We start from the raw sequence: 25,640 nt of genomic DNA, 5'->3' as shown, positions 1-25,640 counted from the left end.
CAATATAAACATTATATCTCCTATAAAAGAAAACCCAACATAGAAAAACAATCCCAAATGATAAATCTTCTCCGCTGGTAGCCTTGAAAATGTAAGATGTGATATCAATTCAGTCTAGAATGTGTATTTTTGCTGTTCGCTTCACATTTGAGACATCATTTCTTTTGTTTGTTTTCCTGGCAGTGGTAGGAGTGTCAGTCACACGCTTGAATATTTCAATAATTACACTGAGGGAACTTAAACTTAGATTAAAAAAATATATATTGCTGCATGCTTTTCTGTTTTCACCATTGTTGGGAGTGGTTTGAAAACTGTTTGGGAGGGAGGTGGGAGGGAGGTTCATGTTTGGGAATGCATGTAAGATTTAAAGATTTTAAAATTTAAAAATAAAAACTAAAAAATAAATAAATAAAATAAAAATTTTAAAATGTAAACATACATGTACACATTAAGCATGTGTTGTGATAAGTCATTTTAGTCGTGTCTGACTCTTTGCGACCCTATGGACTATGGCCTGCCAGGCTCCTCTGTCCATGGGATTCTCCAAGCAAGAATACTGGAGTGGGTTGCCATTTTCTTCTCCAGGGAATCTTCCTAACCCAGAGATTGAACCCGCGGCTTGTGCGGCTTCTGCATTGCAGGGGGATTCTTTATTGCTGAGCCACCAAGGAAGCCCCACATATTAAGTATAGTAATAAAATTAATAATTTTCACTATAATCTCTATATTAACCTTCCTTATTGCATGCCCCTTCATCCAATCACTGTTTTTCTTTCCCTAGGAGATAAGCAACATCTTGAATTTTGTATTAATCATTCCTCACTTTCTACATTCTCCATCAAGGTATTTCAAAATAACGTATTTTTTCATTTCTTTCTAGTTTCAAATTTTAATTCAATAGAATAATACTATAGTATTGTTTATAATACTATAGCATTTAACCAGAAATCAAATTGCCAACATCTGTTGGATCATAGAACAAGAAAGAGAATTCCAGAAAAACACCTACTTTTGCTTCATTAACTACGCTAATGCTTTTGACAGCATAGGTCACAACAAACTGTGGAAAATTCTTAAAGAGAGGGGTACACCAGACCATCTTACCTGCCTCTTGCAAAACCTGTATGCAAGTCAAGAAGCAACAGTTAGAACCGGACATGGAACAACAAACTGGTTCCAAATTGGGAAAGGAGTATGTCAAGACAGTATATTGTCACCCTGCTTATTTCACTTCTATGTAGAGTTCAGTTCAGTTTAGTTGCTCAGTCATATCTGACTCTTTGCAACCCCATGGACTGCAGCACGCCAGGCCTCCCTGTCCATCACCAACTCCTGGAGTTTACTCAAACTCATGTCCATTGAGTCGGCAATGCCATCCAACCATCTCATCCTCTGTTGTCCCCTTCTCCTCTATGTAGAGTACGTCATGAGAAATACTGGGCTGGATGAAGCATAAGCTGGAATCAAGATTGCTGAGTGCTGTGTGCTGTGCTTAGTCTCTCAGTCATTTCTGACTCTTTGCAACCCTATGGACTGTAGCTTGCCAGGCTCCTCCGTCCATGGGGACTCTCCAGAAAAAAATACTGGAGTGGGTTGCCATGCCCTCCTCCAGGGGATCTTCCCAACCCAGAGATCGAACCCAAGTCTTCTGCATTGCAGGGCATTCTTGCAACCATCTGAGCCACTGAGATTGTGGGGAGAAATATCAATAATCTCAGATATTCAGGTGACCCCACCCTTATGGCAGAAAGCAAAGAGGAATTAAAGAGTCTCTTGAAGGTGAGAGTGAAAAAGCTGGTTAAAAACTCAACATTCAAAAAATGAAGATCATGGCATCTGATCCCATCATTTCATGGGAAATAGATGGGGAAACAATGGAAACAGTGAGAGACTTTATTTTCTTGGGCTCCAAAATCACTGTGGACAGTGACTGCAGCCATAAAATTAAAAGACGATTGCTCCTTAGAAGAAAAGCTATGCCAAACCTAGACAGTGTAGTAAAAGACAAGAGACACTGCTTTGCTGACAAAGATCCATATAGTCAAAGCTATGATTTTTCCAGTGGCCATGTATGGATGTGACAGCTGGACTATCAAATAAACTGAGTGCCAAAGAATTGATGCTTTTAAACTGCAATGTTGGAGAAGACTCTTCAGAATCCCTTGTCAGCAAAGAGATCAAAACCAGTCAGTCCTGGAGGAAATCAACCCTGAATATTCATTGGAAGGACTAATGCCAAAGCGGAAGCTCCAGTACTTTGGCCACCTTATATGAAGAGCTGACTCACTGGAAAAGACCCTGATGCTGGGAAAGATTGAAGGCAGGAGAAGAAGGGGATGACAGAGGCTGAGAAAGTTGGATGGCATCACTGACTCAATGGACATGAGTTTTAGAAAACTCTGGGGGATGGTGAAGGACAGAGACCCTGGTGTGTTGCAGTCAATGGGGTTGCAAAGAGTCGGACACGACAGAGTGACTGAACGATGACGATTCTTCCATCACTTGCTTCTTTGCACAATATTAAGTTTTTGACATCCATCCATGTTGATGTTCAGTAGCTGAAGTCATTCTTTTTCCTTGCTGTATTAGTATACTGAGGTATAAATGTATCATAGTTTATCCATTCTATTTTTAAATAGATATTTGAGTTATCTTGAGACTCTTGGGGCTTTTATGAAAGTATCACTGTGAATAATCTTGTGTGTGACTTTGGCTGCATATGCACACCAACTTTCTTGGAGCAAACATTTGAGAGAGGGATTACTGGGTTGTAAGAAAGGCACAAGATAAATTTTACTAGTTAATGCCAAGTAAATCATACCATTTCTACTCCCATCAGCTGTGTATGAGACTTCCTGCTACTCCAGTTCCTCAGCAATAAAGTCACTGTCAGACCTTCAAAGTTGTGCCAAACTCATATGTAGGAAAGCTACATTATAGTGTTATTAATATATCTAATGTGAATGCTGATGAGGTTAACCAATAATATTTTATTCCTTATATGTATTGCAAAAAATTATCCTAGCTGTGGTTAAATTTTCATTCTCTTTAGGTGTTCTTTGTCAAACAGAAAGGTTTTAGTTTTAATGTAGTAAAATTTATCCATATCTTCTTTTATGGTATGAAAGGTTTTGGCCTGCCTAGTCTCCAAAAAGTTCTCTATTCTCATTCAAATTTCTAATTATATCATATTGTATGCAAATATCAAATCATTATGTAGCACACCTGAAACTGACATGTTGTATGTTAATTCAGTTCAGTTCAGTTCAGTTCAGTCGCTCAGTCGTGTCCGACTCTTTGCGACCCTATGAATCGCAGCACGCCAGGCCTCCCTGTCCATCACCAACTCCCGGAGTTCACTCAGAATCACGTCCATTGAGTCAGTGATGCCATCCAGCCACCTCATCCTCTGTTGTCCCCTTTTCCTCCTACCCCCAATCCCTCCCAGTATCAGAGTCTTTTCCAATGAGTCAACTCTTTGCATGAAGTGGCCAAAGTACTGGAGTTTCAGCTTTAGCATCATTCCTTCCAAAGAACACCCATGGCTGATCTCCTTTAGAATGGACTGGTTGGATTTCCTTGCAGTCCAAGGGACTCTCAAGAGTCTTCTCCAACATCACAGTTCAAAAGCATCAATTGTTCGGTGCTCAGCTTTCTTCACATCCATACATGACTACTGGAAAACCATAGTCTTGACTAGATGGGCCTTTGTTGGCAAAGTAACGTCTCTGCTTTTCAATATGCTATCTAGGATGGTCGTAACTTTTCTTCCAAGGAGAAAGCGTCTTTTAATTTCATGGCTGAAGTCAACATCTGCAGTGATTTTGGAGCCCCAAAAAATAAAGTCTGACACTGTTTCCACTGTTTCCCCATCTACTTCCCATGAAGTGATGGGACCAGATGCCATAATCTTAGTTTTCTGAATGTTGAGTTTTAAGCCAACTGTTTCACTCTCCACTTTCACTTTCATCAAGAGGCTTTTTAGTTCCTCTTCACCTTCTGCCATAAGGGTGGTGTCATCTGCATAGCTGAGGTTATTGATATTTCTCCCGGCAATCTTGATTCCAGCTTGTGCTTCTTCCAGCCCAGGGTTTCTCATGATGTACTCTGCGTAGAAGTTAAATAAGCAGGGTGACAGTATACAGCCTTGACCTACTCCTTTTCCTACTTGGACTGTCTGTTGTTTCATGTTCAGTTCTAACTGTTGCTTCCTGACCTGTATACAGGTTTCTCAAGAGGCAGGTCAGGTGCTCTGGTATTCCCATCTCTCTCAGAATTTTCCACAGTTTATTGTGATCCACACAGTCAAAGGCTTTGACATAGTCAATAAAGCAGAAATAGATATTTTTCTGGAACTCTCTTGCTTTTTCCATGATCCAGCGGATGTTGGCAATTTGATCTCTGGTTCCTCTGCCTTTTTGAAAACCAGCTTGAACATCAGGAAGCTTATGGTTCATGTATTGCTGAAGCTTGGCTTGGAGAATTTTGAGCATTACTTTACTAGTGTGAGATGAGTGCAACTGTGCGGTAGTTTGAGCATTCTTTGGCATTGCCTTTCTTTGAGATTGGAATGAAAACTGACCTTTTCCAGTCCTGTGGCCACTGCTGAGTTTTCCAAATTTGCTGGCATATTGAGTGCAGCACTTTCACAGCATCATCTTTCAGGATTTGAAATAGCTCAACTAGAATTCCATCACCTCCACTAGCTTTGTTCGTAGTGATGCTTTCTAAGGCCCACTTGACTTCACATTCCAGGATGTCTGGCTCTAGGTGAGTCATCATACCATCGTGATTATTTTGGTCATGAAGATATTTTTTGTACAGTTTTTCTGTGTATTCTTGCCACCTCTTCTTAAGATCTTCTGCTTCTGTTAGGTCCATACCATTTCTGTCCTTTATCTAGCCCATCTTTGCATGAAATGTATAGTTTAGTAAATAAATCACTGAGTTTATAAATTCCTGATTATAAATTAATAATTGTATACATCCTATAATATTTAATCCACCTGTAATTGATTTATGTGCAGACATATGAAGTAGGGATGCAATTACATATTTTTTAACATGGATAACAAATTGACCCGAAAACATTTATTGAATAGCCCATCTTTTCCCTACTGATGAATGTCACCATTGTCTTTTATCATGTCCTCTTTTTCTCTCATGCACTGCAGTCTCATTGTTGCTTAGTCACTCAGTTGTGCCCAACTCTTTGTGACTCCATGAACTGCAGCACACCAGGCTTCCCTGTCCTTCACCATCTCCCAGAGTTTGCTCAAACTCATGTCCATTGAGTCAGTGGTGCTATCCAACCATCTCATCTTCTATCATCTGCTTCTCCTCTTGCCCTCAGTCTCTTTGACCATCAGGGTCTTTTCAGATGAGTTGGCTTTTTGCATCAGGTGGCCAAAGTATTGAAGCTTCAGTTTTAGCATCTGTTCTTCCAATGGATATTCAGGGTTGATCTCTGTTAGGACTGACTGGCTTGATCTCCTTTCTATCCAAGGGACTCTCAAGAGTCTTCTCCAGCACTACAGTTTGAAAGCATCAATTCAATGCTCAGCCTTTTTTATGGTCCAACTCTCACATCCCTACACAAATAATGGAAAAACCATAGCTTTGATTACTGACCTTTGTCAACAAAGTGATATCTCTGCCTTTTAATATGCTGTCTAGGTTTTCGTAGATTTTCTTCCAAGGGGCAAGCAGTTTCACTAAGATATGTCTAGTTTTGTTAAAAGGTTTTGTATAGCAAAGGAAACCTTGGACAAAATGAAAAGATGATCTACTGAGTGAAAGAAAATATTTGCATATAATATAATATTTGCATATAATGATTGATAAGCAGTTAATATATAAAATATATAAACAAAATATACAAACAGCTCATACAACTCAATGTCAAAATATAAACAATACAATTAAAAATGCGCAGAAAAGAACAGATACACTTCCATCAGGCACATGAAAAAAATGCTCAACATCCTTAGTCATCAGAAAAATGCAAGTTAGAACCACGGGGAGATACCACTTCATACCTGTCAGAATGGCTCTGACCAAAAAGACCACATTAACAAATGGTGAGGATGTTGAGAAAGGGGGACTCTTGTAAACTGTTGGTGGAAATGTGAATTTGTGTAGCAACTGTGTAAGACAGTTTGGAATTTCCTCAAAAAATTAAAAATAGAAGTATCATATGACCCATCATGTCAACTCCTAGGTGTATATAGCTAAAGAAAACCAGAACACTTATTTGAAAGGATATGTACACCTCAATGTTCATAGCAGCATTATTTACAATTATAAAGATATGGAAATATTCTAAGGGTCAATCAACAGATTGTGGTATATACATACTACAGAATACTACTCAGACATAAAAAAATGAATAAAATTTTGCCATTTGCTACAAAATGGATGGACCCAGAGGATATTATATTTAGTGAAATAAGTCATTCAAATATTGTATGTTATCACTTGAATGTGAAATCTAAAAATTAAAACAAACTAGTAAACATAACAAAAAAAGGAATAGACTCACAGATACAGAAAAAAAAAAACCCTACTGATTACCTGTGGGGAGAAGGAAGAATGGAGGGGGAAAATAGGGGAGTAAGAAGTACACATTACTATGTATTAAATAAATAAGCTGTAAGGATATAAAGTGGGCTTCCCAGATGGTGCTAGTGGTAAAGAACCCACTTGCCAGTGCAGGAGACATAGATAAATGGGTTCTAAGCCGGGGTCAGGAAGATCCCTGGAGGAGGGCATGGCAACCCATTCCAGTATTCTTGCCTGGAGAACCCCATGGACAGAAGAGCCTGGTGGGCTGTGGTCAATAGGGTTGCAAAGAATCTGACATGGCTGAAGCAACTTAGCACTCACAAGCATGCAAGGATATATTGTACAGCACAGGGTATATAGCCAATATCTTATAATAACTATAAGTGGGGCATAATCTGTAAAAATTTTGAATCACCTTGTTATATACCTGAAAATGATAAAATATTGCAAATCAACTATATCTCAAAAAATATACAAATCCCATTATGCACATTGCAGATGTATCAGGAAATTAAGTACAAATGAAGTAAAACATTAAAAGTAAACTAAAATACTTTTTATTTAAAAAGTAAAAAACACATTAATGTAAAAGAAAGATATTGCTTTGAATTACCATGATTTCTCTTTTGTAGAATTCTTTAAGACTACTGTGTCTGAGACCTGAATTGTGTCTTTCAATAATTCCAGAGAAATTTTAAAAAATATTTTCTCTATTAGCTTCATGTACAAGTAATTCCAACTGAACTTATAATGTCTCCTATATATTTTATATTCTTTTATTCATATTTCCCCATTTTTAATTCTCTGGACAAATTTATGGATATCTTCTTTAGCTGTATCTAATCTGCTTCTAAACTCATCTACTGAGAGAATTTTTGTTTTGATTTGCTTGATTTTTTATTTTGTTTGTTTTGGTATAGTGTTGATTACTTAGAAATTCTCTGGTTCATTTTCAAACCTAGCTTTTCCAGCCTTGGATTTTTAAACTTCTCTTTATTTCTTTAATTATACTAAGTAATGTCATTTAGATTATGTACAATAATTTTGATATCTGACAACATTCCAGGTCTGTTCTTCTCATCTCCTGTTTCTATTGGTTCTTACTCATAGTACTTTGCTTTCCTATGTGAGTGTGTGTTTTTTCCCCTTTGTTTCATTTTGCTTTGTATTTAGTTTTAGACACTCATTTTTTAGAGAACTTCATCTGTGGAAATTCTTTAAAGACGGAATTGAGGTTGACTTTCCTCGTGGAGGGATAGTGTTTTCTAGTGTCCTGTTATCACTTCTAATGATAGAGCACTTTAATTCACCTCTTAAAGTTTGATTTTACATATATATATATATATATATATATATATATATATATGTTCAGCAATATGCTTAGTAGTTTCCCAAAAGCTACTATTTGTAAACTATTTAACACTACATTTTAATAATTTTATTCAGAAGGGTCAGTCAGAGTATCTACTTTGCCATAATGCCAAACTAGAAATATATTCATATTTTGAGGCGTTTTCTGTATTTTTTAACCCATCATTGATGAACTGTTATTAAAGAGATGGCTTGAATTCAAGGTTACTTTGCCAAATACAAATTTTGGTTTATACATAGTCATAGTAAAAGTATTTCTGGGATCTAGCAGGTGCTTTCAGAAATATAGCTGAGTGACTTCATCCATTCTCAGATGTAAACCCCAAATTGCAGACAGCTATCAGCATCAAAAAGAGTACAATACACTGGAAACTACATTTTCCAGCTTTTGATGTTTCCTCAGTCTTGAGCTTGTCAACCACAAATTGGCACTTGCTATGGGCACTTGCCATCTACCTCTATGAGGACTGAAACATGTGCTGCTGCAGCTGCTAATTTTCAACACTCCCTGAAGAGTTCAAGGGGGAGAGGAGAAATGAAACACTGTGCTCAGGAAAAAACTAACCAGCACATCTTCAGATAGCTATATATTTTCAGGAGATGATTTTATTAGCCCAACTCTTGTATCTCCTCATATCTAGAAAAGCACTAAATTCCTTCATGGTGATGATTGCTCCTTGTGACTAGCAGAAACCATCTGCCAAAAAATATGTGCTTGATTGTATGTATTCCCCCTTCACCAAAATCACATATATACTGACCTTTGCCCCTGCCTATTTGGAGCAGCTCCTCAGATCTATCTGAGGTGCTATATCCCAGTCTACAGTCCTCATTTTGCCTCAAATAAAACTAAACTCACAACTTTCATGTTGTGCTTTTTTTTTTTTTTTTAAGTCTGAAGGTTCCAACATTCAAGCTCTGAAACAAAATGCAATTCAAAAGTAACCCTGAGCCCTGAGGTTCATAAGAACACCTGTACACTATTCACAAAAAGTTGTCCAGGTCCTCCAATTTCTCGCTTCTTATTTCTTGCTCTATGGATTATCTCTCAGGACCAATTCTCATCATCACCCTTCCTTAGTGGGGGTGAACTGGTCACTGACAGCAGGTTCCTTCCTTGGTTTAATCCTTTAACTTTTTCCCCCCATGGTAATTTGTCTTCCTCACACTTTTTCCTATTCTGTGTGGGTCATATTCATTTGTTCCTTTCCTGGATTTATAAGTTATCTCTAGTAATCCCTCCTTCTTAAGCAACTGGCTTATCTAGATCTGTAAACTATAGTAAGTAGAATTCAGAAGGGAATTTCTCACCGTCTTCACTGCTATTTAAACAAGATTGTTGAGAGGCTTACCTGAATTGGTCTTCCATCAGGTGTCAACACCTCTTCTGAAAGTTCCATCATCTTCAGAGCCATCAGAGCAATGGGTTTAGCATGGCAAAGGCTTTTTCTATGGAGCCCTGCAGCAACACAGTATGCATCACCTATTGTTTCCACCTGCAACAATCAGACAAATTAAAAGCAAATGTATGATAATGAACCAAAATAGAAATATTTAATTATCTGTGATCACAAATGTTGCTGGAAAATGTATCAGCAAAGCACCAATAATTAAACAATTAGAAAACTTGAGTGTAATCATAGCAGAGTCAAATACTAACATCCAGAGCTGTTTGTTCATCAACATCACCATAGATGATCATTAAAACCAGAAAAAACTAGAATATAAAATAATTATCCTCCACAAAAATAGGATTGTCACTATTTTGCCTGGAAAATTTCCAAATAATAATATTTTACAAAGACAGTCTCATCTCCTCAAACCTTCAAGTAGACCTTCACTGGAAAGTAATTCTCTGCAGTTTTCCCAAAATACTCCACACTTTATTTTAGTGTTAATTTTTTAATTGAAGTATAGTCGATTTACAATGTTGTGTTAATTTCAGGTATCACTATGTTTGATATATCTATAATTTATTGTCTAGCCTATTCTTAACTCTTAATAATTCTAACACTGAACACTTCTTGAATTCATACTCTCTACCATTAATAGCATCGACTGCTTAACATGCAGTTGATTTAATCCTCACAAATATCCTAAGTGGAAGAATTAGTATTGGTTATATTTGAGGGATTACAAATAGATGCACAGAAACCCCTCCATAATCTTACAATTAAAGAGTTTGCAGACACTGTCAAGAGTCTTTCCAGATCCTGTTGTAATTCTTTTTTAAATTTATTTTTTAATTGAAGGAAAGTTGCTGTATAATGTTGTGCTGGTTTCTGTCATACATCAACATGAATCAGCCATAGATATACATGTGGGCTTTCCTGTAGCTCGGGTGGTAAAGAATTTGCCTGCAAGGCAGGAAGACCTGGATTCAATCCCTGGGTTGGGATGATCCCCTAGAGAAGGAAATGGCAACCCACTCCAGTATTCTTGCCTGAAGAATCCCATGGACAGAGAAGCCTGATGGGTTACAGTCTACAGGGTCACAAACAGTCAGACATGACTAAATGACCAACACTACTGCTACTACTATACATATGCCACTTCCCTCTCAATCCTCCCTTCCATCTTCCATCTCATCCCATCCCTCTAGGTTGTCATAGAGCATTGGTTTGAGCTCCCTGCATCATATAGCAAATTCCCACTGGCTATCTATTTTACATATGGTAATGTATATGTTTCAATGCTACTATCTCAAGTCGTCCCACCCTCTTTCCCGTTCTGTGTGCACAAGTGTGTTCTCTATGTCTGCATCTCTATTGCTGCCCTAGGAATAGGTTCATCAGTATCAGTTTTCTAGATTCCATATATATGCATTAATATACAACATTTGTTTTTCTCTTTCTGACTTACTTCACTCTGGGTAACAGGTTCTAGGTTTATCCATCTCACTAAAAGTGGCTCAAATTTGTTCCTTTTTATAGATGAATAACACTCCATTGTACATATGTATCACAACTTCTTTACCATTCATCTGTCAATGGACATCTAGGTTGCTTCCATGTCCTGGCTACCATAAATAGTACTGCAATGAACATTGGAGTACATGTGACTTTTCCAATTATGGTTTTGTCAGAGTATGTACCCAGTAGTGGGATTAGTGGGTCATATGGAAGATTTATTCCAAGTTTTTAAAGAAAATTCCATACTGTTCTCCATGGTGACTGTATTAATTTGCATTCTCAACAGTGTGCTGAAATTCTCTTTTCTCCACATCCTTCCCAGCATTTATTATTTGTAGATATTTTGATGATAGCCATTCTGACTGGTGTGAGGTGATAGCTCATTGAAGCTTTGATTTGCATTTCTCTAATAATAGGTGATGTTGAGCATCTTTTCATGTGTTATTAGCCATCTGTATGTCTTCTTCAGGGAAATGTCTGTTTTAGTCTTCTGCCTATTTTTTATTGGATTGTTTTTCTGATATTGAGCTGCATGAGCTTCTTGTGTATTTTACAGATTAAGTTTTTGTCAGCTATCTCACTTACAGTTATTTTCTCCCAATCTGAGGGTTATCTTTCATCTTCTTTACACTTTCCTTTGCTGTGCAAAAGCATTTAATCATCATCCATTTGTTTATTTTTGTTTTTATTTCCATTACTCTAGGAGGTAGATCAAAGAAGATCTTTCTATGTCTTGTGTCAAGGAGTGTTCTAAGTTTTCCTCTAAGAGTTTTATAGTTTCTGGCATTACATTTATGTCTTTAATGCATTGTGAATTTATTTTTGTATATTGTGTTAGGAAGTATTCTAATTTCTTTCTTTCTTTTTTTTAATGTATAGCTATCCAGTTTTCCCAACACAATTTATGGAGGAGACTGTCTTTTCTCCATGGGATATTCTTGCCTCCTTTGTCAAAGCGAAGGTGTTCATAGGAGCATAGGTTTATCTTTGGGCTTTCCACCTTGTTCCATTGGTATATATTTCTAGCTGGTGTTTTTTTTTTTTTTTGTCAGTACCATACCATCTTGATGACTTTAACTTTGTAGTAGAGTCTGAGGACAGGAAGATTGATTCCTCAAGCTCCATTCTTCATTTTCAAGATTGCTTGGGCTATTCAGGGTCTTTTGTGCATCCATATAATGAATTTATTTTTACGGCCTAGTAATCTTCCATTGTATACATGTACCACAACTTCTCTGTCCATTCATCAGTCAGTGGACATTTAGGTTGCTTCCATGTCCTAGCTATTGTAACTAGTGATGCAGTGAACACTGGGGTTCATGAGTCTTTTAGAATTGTGACTTTCAGCATATAAGCTCAGTAGTGGAATTGCTGGGTCATATGGCATAATTATTCCTAGTTTTTATTTATTTTTTCAATATTATTTTTTTTCAATTGGAGGCTAATTACTTTACAATATGGTATTGGTTTTGCCATACATTGACTTGAATCTGCCACAGGTGTACATGTGTTCCCCATCCTGAACCCCCCTCCCACCTCCCTCCCCATACTATCCCTCTGGGTCACCCAGTGTACCAGCCCCGAGCATCCAGTATCATGCATCAAACCTGGACTGGCGATTCATTTCACATATGATAATATACATGTTTCAATGCCATTCTCCCAAACCATCCCACCCTCACCCTCTCCCACAGAGTCCAAAAGACTGTTCTATACATCTGTGTCTCTTTTGCTGTCTCGCATACAGGGTTATCGTTACCATCTTCCTATATTCCATATATATCCGTTAGTATACTGTATTGGTGTTTTTCTTTCTGGCTTACTTTACTCTGTATAATCGGTTCCATTTTTATCCACTTCACTAGAACTGATTCAAATGTATTCTTTTTAATGGCTGGGTAATACTCCATTGTGTATATGTACCACTGCTTTCTTATCCATTCGTCTGCTGATGGACATCTAGGTTGCTTCTGTGTCCTGGCTATTATAAACAGTGCTGTGATGAACACTGGGGTACACGTGTCTCTTTCGATTCTGGTTTCCTTGGTGTGTATGCCCAGTAGTGGGATTGCTGGGTCATATGGCAGTTCTATTTCCAGTTTTTTAAGGAATCTCCACACTGTTCTCCATAGTGGCTGTACTAGTTTGCAGTAGTACAAACTACTGTTCTCCTCTAGGAGTTTTATAGTTTCTGGTCTTACATTCAGATCTTTAATCCATTTTGAATTTATTTTTGTGTATGGTGTTAGAAAGTGTTCTAGTTTCATTCTTTTACAAGTGGTTGACCAGCTTTCCCAGCACCACTTGTTAAAGAGATTGTTTTTTCTCCACCAACAGTATAAGAGGGTTCCCTTTTCTCCATACCCTATGCAGCATTTATTGCTTGTAGACTTTTGGATAGCAACCATGCTGACTGGCTTGAACTGGTACTTCATTGCGGTTTTGATTTGCATTTCTCTGATAATGAGTGATGTTGAGCATCTTTTCATGTGTTTGCTAGACATCTGTATGTCTTCTTTGGAGAAATGTCTGTTTAGTTCTTTAGCCCATTTTTTGATTGGGTCGTTTATTTTTTTTTTTTTGAATTGAGATGCAGGAGTTGCTTGTATATTTTTGAGATTAGTTGTTTGTCAGTTGCTTCATTTGCTGTTATTTTCTCCCATTCTGAAGGCTGTCTTTTCACCTTGCTTATAGTTTCCTTTGTTGTGCAGAAGCTTTTAATTTTAGTTAGGTTCCATTTGTTTATTTTTGCTTTTATTTCCAATATTCTGGGAGGTGGATCATAGAAGATCCTGCTGTGATTTATGTCAGAGAGTATTTTGCCTATGTTTTCCTCTAGGAGTTTTATAGTTTCTGGTCTTACCTTTAGATCTTTAATCCATTTTGAGTTTATTTTTGTGTATGGTGTTAGAAAGTGTTCTAGTTTCATTCTTTTACAAGTGGTTGACCAGGTTTCCCAGCACCACTTGTTAAAGAGATTGTCTTTTCTCCATTGTATAGTCTTGCCTCCTTTGTCAAAGATAAAGTGTCCATAGGTGCATGGATTTATCTCTGGGCTTTCTACTTTGTTCCACTGATCTATATTTCTGTCTTTGTGCCAGTACCATAGTGTATTGATGACTGTAGCTTTGTAGTATATCTGAAGTCAGGCAGGTTGATTCCTCCAGTTCCATTCTCTTTTCTCAAGATTGCTTTGGCTATTCAAGGTTTTTTGTATTTCCATACAAATTGTGAAATTATTTGTTTTAGCTCTGTGAAGAATACCGTTGGTAGCTTGATAGGGATTGCATTGAATCTATAGATTGCTTTGGGTAGTATACTCATTTTCACTATATTGGTTCTTCTGATTCACGGGCACGGTATATTTCTCCATCTATTAGGGTCCTCTTTGATTTCTTTCACCAGTGTTTCATAGTTTTATATATATATAGGTCTTTTGTTTCTTTAGGTAGATATATCCTAAGTATTTTATTCTTATCGTTGCAATGGTGAATGGAATTTTTTCCTTAATTTCTCTTTCTATTTTCTCTTATTAGTGTATAGGAATGCAAGGGATTTCTGTGTGTTGATTTTATATCCTGCCACTTTACTATATTCATTGATTAGCTCTAGTAATTTTCTGGTGGAGTCTTTAGGGTTTTTTATGTAGAGGACCACGTCATCTGCAAACAGTGAGAGTTTTACTTCTTCTTTTCCAATTTGGATTCCTTTTATTTCTTTTTCTGCTCTGATTGCTGTGGCCAAAACTTCCAAAACTATGTTGAATGGTAGTGGTGAAAGTGGGCACCCTTGTCTTGTTCCTGACTTTAGGGGAAATGCTTTCAATTTTTCACCATTGAAAATAATGTTTGCTGTGGGTTTGTCATATATAGCTTTTATTATGTTGAGATATGTTCCTTCTTTTCTTGCTTTCTGGAGAGTTTTTTTTATCATTAACGGATGTTGAGTTTTGTCAAAGGCTTTCTCTGCATCTATTGAGATAATCATATGGCATTTAATTTTCAATTTGTTAATGTGGTGTATTACATTGATTGATTTGCGGATATTGAAGAATCCCTGCATCCCTGGGATAAAGCCCATTTGGTCATGATGTATGATCTTTTTAATGTGTTGTTGGATTCTGATTGCTAGAATTTTGTTAAGGATTTTTGCATCTATGTTCATCAGTGATATTGGCCTGTAGTTTTCTTTTTCTGTGGCATCTTTGTCAGGTTTTGGTATTAGGGTGATGGTGGCCTCATAGAATGAGTTTGGAAGTTTACCTTCCTCTGCAATTTTCTGGAAGAGTGTGAGTAGGATAAGTGTTAGCTCTTCTTTAAATTTTTCATAGAATTCAGCTGTGAAGCCGTCTGGACCTGGGCTTTTGTTTGCTGGAAGTTTTCTGATTACTGTTTCAACTTCTGTGCTTGTGGTGAGTCTGTTAAGATTTTCTATTTTTCCTGGTTCAGTTTTGGAAAGTTGTACTCTTCTAAGAATTTGTCCATCTCTTCCAAGTTGTCCATTTTATTGGCATATAATTGCTGATAGTAGTCTCTTATGATCCTTTGTATTTCTGTGTTGTCTGTTGTGATCTCTCCATTTTCATTTCTAATTTTATAGATTTGATTTTTCTCCCTTTGTTTCTTGATGAGTCTGGCTAATGGTTTGTCAATTTTATTTATCCCCTCAAAGAACCAGCTTTTGGCTTTGTTGACTGTTCCTATGGTCTCTTTTGTTTCTTTGGCATTTATTTCTGTCCTAATTTTGAAGATTTCTTTGCTTCTACTAGCCCTGGGGTTCTTCATTTTTTCCTTTTCTAGTTCCTTTAGGTGTAGAGTTAGGTTATTTATTTGACTTTTTTCTTGTTTCTAGAGGTATGCCTGTATTGCTACCAACTTTCCTCTTAGCACTGCTTTTATAGTGTCCAACAGGTTTTGGGTGTTGTGTTTTCATTTTCATTTGTTTCTATGCATATTTTGATTTCTTTTTATATTTCTTCTGTGATTTGTTCGTTATTCAGAAGTGTGTTTTTCAGCCTCCATATGTTGGGATTTTTAATAGTTTTTCTCCTGCAATTGAGATCTAATCTTACTCTACTGTGGTCAGAAACAATGCTTGGAATGATTTCAATTTTTCTGAATTTACCAAGGCTAGATTAATGGCCCAGGATGTGATCTATCCTGGAGAAAGTTCTGTGTGCGCTTGATAAAAAGGTGAAATTCATTGTTTTGGGGTGAAATGTCCTATAGACATCAATTAGGTCTAAATGATCTATTGTATCATTTAAAGTTTGTGTTTCCTTGTTAATTTTCTGTTTAGTTGATCTATCCATAGATGTGAGTGGGGTGTTTAAGTCTCCAACTATTATTGTGTTATTGTCAATTCCACCTTTCATACTTGTTAGCATTTGTCTTATATATTGTGGTGCTCCTACGTTGGGTGCATATATATTTATAATTGTTATATCTTCTTCTTGGATTGATCTTTTGATCATTATGTAGTGGCCTTCTTTGTCTCTTTCCACAGCCTTTGCTTTAAAGTCTATTTTATCGGATATGAGTATTGTTACTCCTGCTTTCTTTTGGTCTCTATTTGCATGGAATATCTTTTCCAGCCCTTCACTTTCAGTCTGTATGTGTCCCTTGTTTTGAGGTGGGTCTCTTGTAGACAACACATATAGGGGTCTTTTTTTGTATCCATTCAGCCGGTCTTTGTCTTTTGGTTGTGGCATTCAACCCATTTATGTTTAAGGTAATTATTGATAAGTATGATCCCATTGCCATCTACTTTATTGTTTTGGGTTTGAGTTTATTCTGTGTTTCCTGTCTAGAGAAGATCCTTTAGCTTTTTTTTGAGAGCTGGTTTGGTGGTGCTGAATTCTCTCAACTTTTGCTTGTCTGTAAAGCTTTTGATTTCTCCTTCATATTTGAATGAGATCCTTGCTGGGTACAGTAATCTGGGCTGTAGGTTATTTTCCTTCATCACTTTAAGTATGTCCTGCCATTCCCTCCTGGCCTGAAGAGTTTCTATTGAAAGATCAGCTGTTATCCTTATTGGAATCCCCTTGTGTATTATTTGTTGTTTTTCCCTTGCTGCTTTTAATATTTGTTTTTGTGTGTTTGATCTTTGTTAATTTGATTAATATGTGTCTTGGGGTGTTTTGCCTTGGGTTTATCATGTTTGGAACTCTCTGGGTTTCTTGGACTTGGGTGATTATTTCCTTCCACATTTTAGGGAAGTTTTCAACTATTATCTCCTCAAGGATTTTCTCATGGTCTTTCTTTTTGTCTTTTTCTTCTGGGACTCCTATGATTTGAATGCTGGGGCATTTACCATTGTCCCAGAGCTCTCTGAGATTGTCCTCATTTCTTTTAATTCGTTTTTTTTTTCCCTCTCTGATTCATTTATTTCTACCATTCTATCTTCTACCTCACTTATCCTATCTTCTGCCTCCGTTATTCTACTGTTGGTCCCCTCCAGAATGTTTTTGATCTTATTTATTGCATTATTCATTACATATTGACTCTTTTTTATTTCTTCTAGTTCCTTGTTAAACCTTTCTTGCATCTTCTCAATCCTTGTCTCCAGGCTATTTATCTGTAACTCCATTTTGTTTTCAAGATTTTGGATCATTTTCACTATCATTATTCGGAATTCTTTATCAGGTAGATTCCCTATCTCTTCCTCTTTTGTTTGGTTTGGTGGGCATTTATCCTGTTCCTTTACCTGCTGGGTATTTCTCTGCCTCTTCAGCTTGTTTATATTCATGTGTTTGGGGTGGCCTTTCTGTGTTCTGGCAGTTTGTGGAGTTCTCTTTATTGCGGAGTTTCCTCACTGTGGGTGGATTTCTATGGGTGGCTTGTCAATGTTTCCTGGTTAGGGAAGCTTGTGTCCATGTTCTGGTGGGTGGAGCTGGATTTATTCTCTTTGGAGTGCAATGAAGTGTCCAGTAATGAGTTATGAGATGTCAGTGGGTTTGGAGTGACTTTGGGCAGCCTGTATATTGAAGCTCAGGATTATGTTCCTGTGTTGCTGGAGAATTTGTGTGGTATGTTTTGCTCTGGAACTTGTTGGCCCTTGGGTGGTGCTTGGTTTCAGTGTAGGTATGGAGGCATTTGATGAGCTCCTATTGATGAATGTTCCCTGGAGTCGGGAGTTCTCTGGTGTTCTCAGGATTTGGACTTGAGCCTCCTGCCTCTGGTTTTCTGTCTTATTCTTACAGTAGCCTCAAGACTTCTCCATCTGTCACTTTCAAAGCATTTTCCTATTTTTGCTTCTTCTGTTTGCTAGTCTCTTCAGTGTCTGATTTCCACCCTGACACAAGGGGGCGGTGGTGGACACTTTTAGGCTCACTTGTTCTGTCATGCTGTGGGGAGGGAGGAACACTGCAAACAAATAACACTGGTGTGTGCTCACAGTATCTTGGCCACACTGGGCTTGCCCCCACTCATGGTGTTTGTGCTTTCCCTGTCTACACTGCTTAGGCTCTAGGTTGCTCTGCCGGGAACTGTCTGAGGTCGGCCCTGGATTGTATGCACTTCCCAGGTCTAAGTCGCTCAGGTTCAGGCACTCGAGTAGTCCTCAGAGGCGCAGACTTAGTTGGGCCTGCATTTGTACACTTCCGAGGTCTAAGCAGCTCAGGTGACCAGTTTGGCGAGCATGGTTGCTGCGACTTATCACCTCCCCCATCTCTGCTGCTTGGTTTTCTGGGTGTACAACCAGCACACCTTCTCAGGCGGATGTTGACTGTCCAGAATCCCAAGAGGTCTTGGTTAGCAATGAAGCTTGCTTGCAGTTTAGTAGATGATGGCTCTCTGGGGCCGTGATTGCCCCCTTCCAGCTCTAGGTGCCCTCGCCTGCCTGTCTCCAGCAGGGAATGGGCTGGTCTGAAGCCGGCCAGCTCTAGTCAGTCATTTGTTCTGTGAGTGGGCCTGGTGGTGTCTTAGGTTAGGGCTTTTCACAGGGTAGCTATCCCACAGTCTGGTTTGTTATCTCAAGTTAGTTCCCTCAGACTGCCTTTGGGGCATTCAGGCCTGGTCCTTATTCTAAGCAAAGCAGCCCACGCCTCCCTGCCCAGCCCCCACTTGCTAGCAGCGGATTAGGCATCTGCACTGCTTCTCCGCTGGGAGTTACCATTGGGCATGTAATCAGTGGGGTTTAATTATTTATTTTTCCTCCAGGTTATGTTGCCCTCTGAGGTTCCAAGGCTTGCCACAGACTCGCCAGTGAGAGTGTTTCCTGGTGTTTGGAAATTTCTCTTTTTTAAGACTCCCTTCCTGGAACAGATCTCTGTCCCTACCCCTTTTGTCTTTTTATCTTTTATATTTTTTCCTACCTCCTTTTGAAGACAATGGGCTGCTTTTCTGGGTGCCTGATGTCCTGTATCGGCATTCAGAAGTTGTTTTGTGGAATTTACTCAGCATTCAAATGTAGATGAATTTTTGATGAATTTGTGGGGGAGAAAGTGTCTTCCTGTCCTATTCCTCCACCATCTTAGGACTGCCTCTATTCCTAGTTTTTAAAGGAATCTCCATAATGACTCTATCAGTTTACATTCCCACAAACAAGGCAGAAAAATTCCCTTTTCTCCACCGCCTCTCCAGCAATAATTGTTGGTAGTTTATTTGATGATGGCCATTCTGACTGGTGTGCTTAATTCTGATTTCAGCATCCTTTGTGATGCTTAAATATTGTAAGTATTTACTCATGGTTCGACCCCATGGACTGTAGACTACAAGATTCCTCTGTCCATCGGATTCTCCAGGCAAAAATACTGGAGTGGGTTGCCATTTCCTTCTCCAGGGGATCTTCCCAGCCCAGGGATCAAACCTGTCTCCAGCGTTGCAAGTAGACGATTTTACCATCTGAGCCACAAGGGAAGCTCAAAACTCCCCAAATTTCAAAGCATAGAACATGGTATAACAGTTAGGAATAACTCATTTCTAGAGGAAAGTTTTCTAATTATCAAGGTAAATATGGTGACTCAGTTCAGTTCAGTTCATTTGCTCAGTTGTGTCCAACTCTTTGCCACCTCATGAATCGCAGCATGCCAGGCCTCCCTGTCCATCACCATCTCCGGGAGTTCACTCAGACTCATGTCCATCGAGTCCGTGATGCCATCCAGCCATCTCATCCTCGGTCATCCCCTTCTCCTCCTGCCCCCAATCTCTCCCAGCATCAGAATATTTTCCAATGAGTCAACTCTTCGCATGAGGTGGCCAAAGTACTGGAGCTTCAGCTTTAGCATCATTCCTTCCAAAGAAATCCCAGGGTTGATCTCCTTCAGAATGGACTGGTTGGATCTCCTTGCAGTCCAAGGGACTCTCAAGAGTCTTCTCCAACACCACAGTTCAAACGCATCAATTCTTCAGCGCTCAGCCTTCTTCACAGTCCAACTCTCACATCCATACTTAACCACAAGAAAAACCATGGCCTTGACTAGATGGACCTTAGTCAGCAAAGTAATGTCTCCGCTTTTGAATATACTATCTAGGTTGGTTATAACTTTTCTTCCAAGGAGTAAGTGTCTTTTAATTTCATGGCTGCAGTCACCATCTGCAGTGATTTTGGAGCCCAAAAAATAAAGTCTGACACTGTTTCTACTGTTTCCCCATCTATTTCCCATGAAGTGATGGGACCAGATGCCATGATCTTCGTTTTCTGAATGTTGAGCTTTAAGCCAACTTTTTCACTCTCCTCTTTCACTTTCATCAAGAGGCTTTTTAGTTCCTCTTCATTTTCTGCCATAAAGGTGGTGTCAAATATGGTGACTAAATCCTAAAAAATCTAATATTTTAATTAGAGCAAAGTGATGAAATATTGTATTAAATGTCCAGTTCCAATATCACCTTTTCTGTGAATCACTCCATGGCTCTTCCATTAGTTCTTAGTAGCAAAACTAATCCTTTCTTTTACTTTCAACAACACTTTTCACACCTCTATACTAGAGCTTTCATTATGTTTTAATCAATATGTATCAATGCATAAACAATATGTATCCCCAGCTACAAAATAAACTCGAAATGAATAAAAGACCTAAATGTAAGGTCCTTAAGAAAAGGATCATGTATTTTTAATGCCTGTATTCATAGTGATCATCAATGTGTCTTAAATATAACTATTTAGTAAATGTATATCAAATGAATACATAAATTTATTATATTTAACTATCAATATAATTAAAATAGTTTATCTCAGTTCAGTCACTCAGTCATGTCCAACTCTGTGACCCTATGTACTGCAGCACGCCAGGCTTCCCTGTCCATCACCCACTCCCGGAGCTTTCTCAAACTCATGTCCATTGAGTCAGTGATGCCATCAAACCATCTCATCCTCTGTCATCCCATTCTCCTCTTGCCTTCCATCTTTCCCAGGATCAGGGTCTTTGCCAATGAGTTAGTTCTTTGCATCAGGTGGTCAAAGTATCAGAGCTTCAGCTTTAGCATCAGTCTTTCCAATGAATATTCAGGACTGGTTTCACTTAGGATTGACGAGCTTGATCTCCTTGCAGCCCAGTGGAGTCTCAAGAGTCTGCTCCAACACTGCAGTTCAAAAGCATCAGTCCTTTGTGCTCAGTTGTCTTTATGGTCCATCTCTCACCTTCATACATGACTACTGGAAAAACCATAGCTTTGACTAGATGGGCTTTTGTGGTAAAGTAATAAGCAATGTCCCTGCTTTTTAATATGCTGTCTAAGTTGGTCATAGCTTTTCTTCCAAGAAGCAAACGTCTTTGCATTTCATGGCTGCAGTCACCATCTGCAGGATTTTGGAGCCTAGGAAAATAAAGTCTGTCACTGTTTCCATTGTTTCCCCATCTATTTGCCATGAAGTGATGGGACAGGATGCCATGACCTTCATGTTTTGAATGTTGAGTTTTAAGCCAACTTTTTCGCTCTCCTCTTTCACTTTCATCAAGAGAATCTTGAGTTCCTCTTCACTTTCTGCCATAAGAGTGGTGTCATCTACATATTTGAGGTTATTGATATTTCTACTGGCAATCTTGATTCCAGGTTGTGTTTCATCCAGCCTGGCATTTCACATGATGTACTCTGCATAGACTTTGAAGTCTTTGCATTGGATTTCTTTGGTGGTTCAGATGGTAAAGCATCTGCCCACAATGTGGGAGACCTGTGTTCAATCCCTGGGTTGGGAAGATCCTCTGGAGAAGGAAATGGCAATCCACTCCAGTACTCTTGCCTGGAAAATCCCATGGATGGAGGAGCATGGTAGTCTATAGTCCATGGGGTCGCAAAGAATAGGACACGATAGAATGACTTCACTTCATTTTTCACTCTGCATAGAAGTTACATAAGAAGGGTGAAAATATACAGCCTTGACTTACTCCTTTCCCAATCTGGAATCAGTCTGTTGTTCCATGTCTAGTTCTAACTGTTGCTTCTTGACCTGCATACAGATATCTCAGGAGGCAGGTAAGGTGGTCTGCTTTTCCTATTATTTTAAGCACTTCCCTCAGGTTTTTTGAGATCCACACAATCAAAGGCTTTAGAATAGTCAATGAAGCAGAAGTTCTGGAATTCTTTTTCTTTTTTTAAAACTAATTTAATTGGAGGCTAATTTGTATACAATATTGTGGTAGTTTTTTCCATACATAGACATGAATCGGCCACGGGTCCACATATGTCCCCTCATCCTGAAGCCCTCTCTGATGTCCCTCCCCTTCCCATCCCTCTGTGTTGTCCTGGAGCACCAGCTTTCAGTGCCCTACTTTATGCATCAAAATTGCACTGGTCATCTATTTTACATATCGTAATACACGTTTCAATGCTATTCTCTCACATCTTCCCACCCTCACCTTCTCCCACATGGTCCAAAAGTCAGTTCTTTACATCTGTGTCTCTTTTCCTGCCTTGCATATAGGAACATTGTTACCATCTTTCTAAATTCGATATACATGGGTTAATATACTGTACTGGTGTTTCTCTTTCTGACTTACTTCACTGTGTATAATAGACTCCAGTTTCATCCACTTCATTAGAACTGACCCAATGCATTCTTTTTTAAAGCTCAATAATATTCCAATATGTATATGTACCACAACTTCCTTATCCATTTATCTGCCAGTGAACTTCTAGGTTTCTTCCATGTCCTAGCTATTGTAAACAGTGCTGCAATGAACATTGGGGTTCATGTGTCTTTTTCAATTCTGGTTTCCTCAGTGTGTATGCCCAACAGTGGGATTTCTGGGTTTTATGGCAGGTCTATTTCCAGTTTTTAAAGGAATCTCCATACTGTTCTCCATAGTGGCTGTACCAGTTTGCATTCCCACCAACAGTGTAAGAGGGCTCCCTTTTCTCCACTCCCTCTCCAGTAATTATTGTTTGTAGATTTTTGATGGTGGCTATTCTGACCAGCATGAGATGATATCTCATTGTAGTTTTGATGTTGAGCATCATCAACATTTCATGTGTTTGTTAGCCATCTGTATGTCTTCTTTGGAGAAATGTCAGTTTAGTTCTTTGGTCCACTTTTGATTGGGTTGTTTGTTTTTCTGGTATTGAGCTGCATGAGATATCAATTAGCTCTAACTGGTCCATTGTATCATTTAAAGCTTGTGTTTCCTTGCTACTTTTCTTTTTGGTTGCTCTATCCATAGGTGAGTGGGGTATTGAAGCCCCTACTATTATTGTATTACTGTTAATTTCCCCTGTCATACTTGTTAGCATTTACCTTACATATTGAAGTGCTCCTTTGTTAGGTTCATATATATTTATAATTGCTATATCTTCTTCTTCTGTTGACCCTTTGATCATTATGTAGTGTCCTTCTTTGTCTCTTATCATGGTCTTTATTTCAAAGTCTGTTTTATCCGATATAAGTATTGCTACTCCTGCTATCTTTTGGTCTCCAATTGCATGAAATATCTTATTCCATCCCCTCACTTTCAGTATGTATGTGTCCCTAGGTTTAAGGTGGGTCTCTTGTAGACAACATATATAGTAGTTTTATTTTTGTATCCATTTGGCCAGTCTTTGTCTTTTGGTTGGAGCATTTAATCCCATTTACATTTAAGGCAATTATTGATAAGTATGACCCCATTATCGTTTACTTTGTTGTTTTGGGTTCATTTTAATAAATCTTTTGTGTGTGTGTTTCCTGTCTAGAGGAAATCTATTAGCATTTGCTGAAGAGCTGGCTTGGCGGTGCAGCTTTGTTTGTAAAGCTTTTGATTTCTCCTTCATACCTAAATGATATAATTCCTGGGTAATCTTGGTTGTACATTTTTCTCTTTCTTCACTTTAAGTATGTCCTGTCATTCCCTTCTGGCCTGAAGAGTTTCTATTAAAAGATCAGCTGTTATCCTTATGGGGATCCCTTTGTGTGTTTTTTGTTGCTTTTCCCTTGCTGCTTTTAATATTTGCTCTTTGTGCTTAATTTTTATTAGTTTGATTAATAAGGAAAGTTATGACCAACCTAGATAAGATATTAAAAAGCAGAGACTTTACTTTGCCAACTAAGGTCCATCTAGTCAAGGCTATGGTTTTCCAGTGGTCATGTATGGATGTGAGAGTTGGATAGTGAAGAAAGCTGAGTGCCAAAGGACTGGTGCTTTTGAACTGTGGTGTTGGAGAAGACTCTTGAGAGTCCCTTGGACTGCAAGGAGATCCAACCAGTCCATCCTAAAGGAGATCAGTCCTGGATGTTCATTGGAAGGACTGATGCTGAAGCTGAAACTCCAATACTTTGGCCACCTCATGTGAAAAGTTGACTCATTGAAAAAGACTCTGATGCTGGGAGGGATTGGGGGCAGGAGGAGAATGGGACGGTAGAGGATGAGATGGCTGGATGGTATCACTGACTCGATGGACATGGGTTTGGGTAGGTTCTGGGAGTTGGTGATGGACAGGGAGGCCTTGCATGCTGTGATACATGAGGTCACAAAGAGTCAGACATGACTGAGCGACTGAACTGAACTGGAGTGCTTCACTTTGGATTTATCCTGTTTGGGACACTCTGGGTTTCTTGGACTTGGGTGGCTATTTCCTTCCCCATTTTAGGGAACTATTGGACTATTATCTTCTCAAGTATTCTCTCATGTCCTTCCTTTTGGTCTTCTTCTGGTACCCCTATGATTCGTATGTTGGGGCATTTAACATTGTCCCAGAGGCCTCTGAAGTTGTCCTCATTTCTTTTAGCTTTTTTTTCCTCTCTGCTTCATTTATTTCTACCATTCTATCTTTCACCTCACTTATCCTCTCTTCTGCCTAGTTATTCTACTGTTGGTTCTCTCCAGAGTGCTTTTAGTCTCAGTTTTTGCATTGTTCATTATTGATGGCCACTTCTTTATTTCTTTTAGGTCCTTGTTAAATATTTCTTGCATCTTCTCTATCCTTGTCTCTACTCTATTTATTTGTAATTGCATTTTGTCTTCAAGATTTGGATCATCTTTACTAGGATCCAATTCTTTTTCAGGTAGACTCCATATCTACTCCTATTTTGTTTGATTTGGTGGGTTTTTATCATGTTCCTTCACCTGCTGACTATTTCTCTGTCTTTTCATTTGGTTTAGATTGCTGTGTTGGGGTGCGATTTCTGAAGGCTGGAAGTTCGTGGTTCCTCTTAGTTGTCGAGTCTCCTCCCTGTGGGTGGGGTTTGACCAGTGGCTTGTCAAGGTTTCTTGGTTGGGAGAACTTGTGTCTGTGCTCTGGTGGGCGTAGCTGGATCTCTTTTCGCTGGAGTGCAATGAAGTTCCAGGAGTGAGTTTTGGGGTATTTTTATGGGTTTTGTATGGCTTTGGGCAGCCCATCTTTTAATGTTCAGTGTTGTTTTCCTGTTTGGTGGGGCATAAGCGTG

The 25,640-nt window shown here is 38.6% G+C and overlaps 1 protein-coding gene across 1 annotated transcript in view; it reads right to left on the bottom strand.

Annotated features, from left to right (window-relative positions):
• Positions 1-25,640, bottom strand: part of GUCY1A2 (guanylate cyclase 1 soluble subunit alpha 2) — a 485,319-nt gene that overhangs the window by 128,844 nt on the left and 330,835 nt on the right. Inside the window, exon 6 of the mRNA XM_060399261.1 lies at positions 9,288-9,431. Within this exon, the coding sequence (XP_060255244.1) occupies positions 9,288-9,431 (144 nt within the window). The remainder of the gene's footprint in view (positions 1-9,287; positions 9,432-25,640) is intronic.

The sequence above is a fragment of the Ovis aries genome, chromosome 15 (assembly GCF_016772045.2).
Source record: "Ovis aries strain OAR_USU_Benz2616 breed Rambouillet chromosome 15, ARS-UI_Ramb_v3.0, whole genome shotgun sequence".
NCBI classification, from domain to species: domain Eukaryota; kingdom Metazoa; phylum Chordata; class Mammalia; order Artiodactyla; family Bovidae; genus Ovis; species Ovis aries.
The sequence above is the reverse complement of the archived record's forward strand: the minus strand, read 5'-3'. Positions and strand labels throughout refer to the sequence as shown.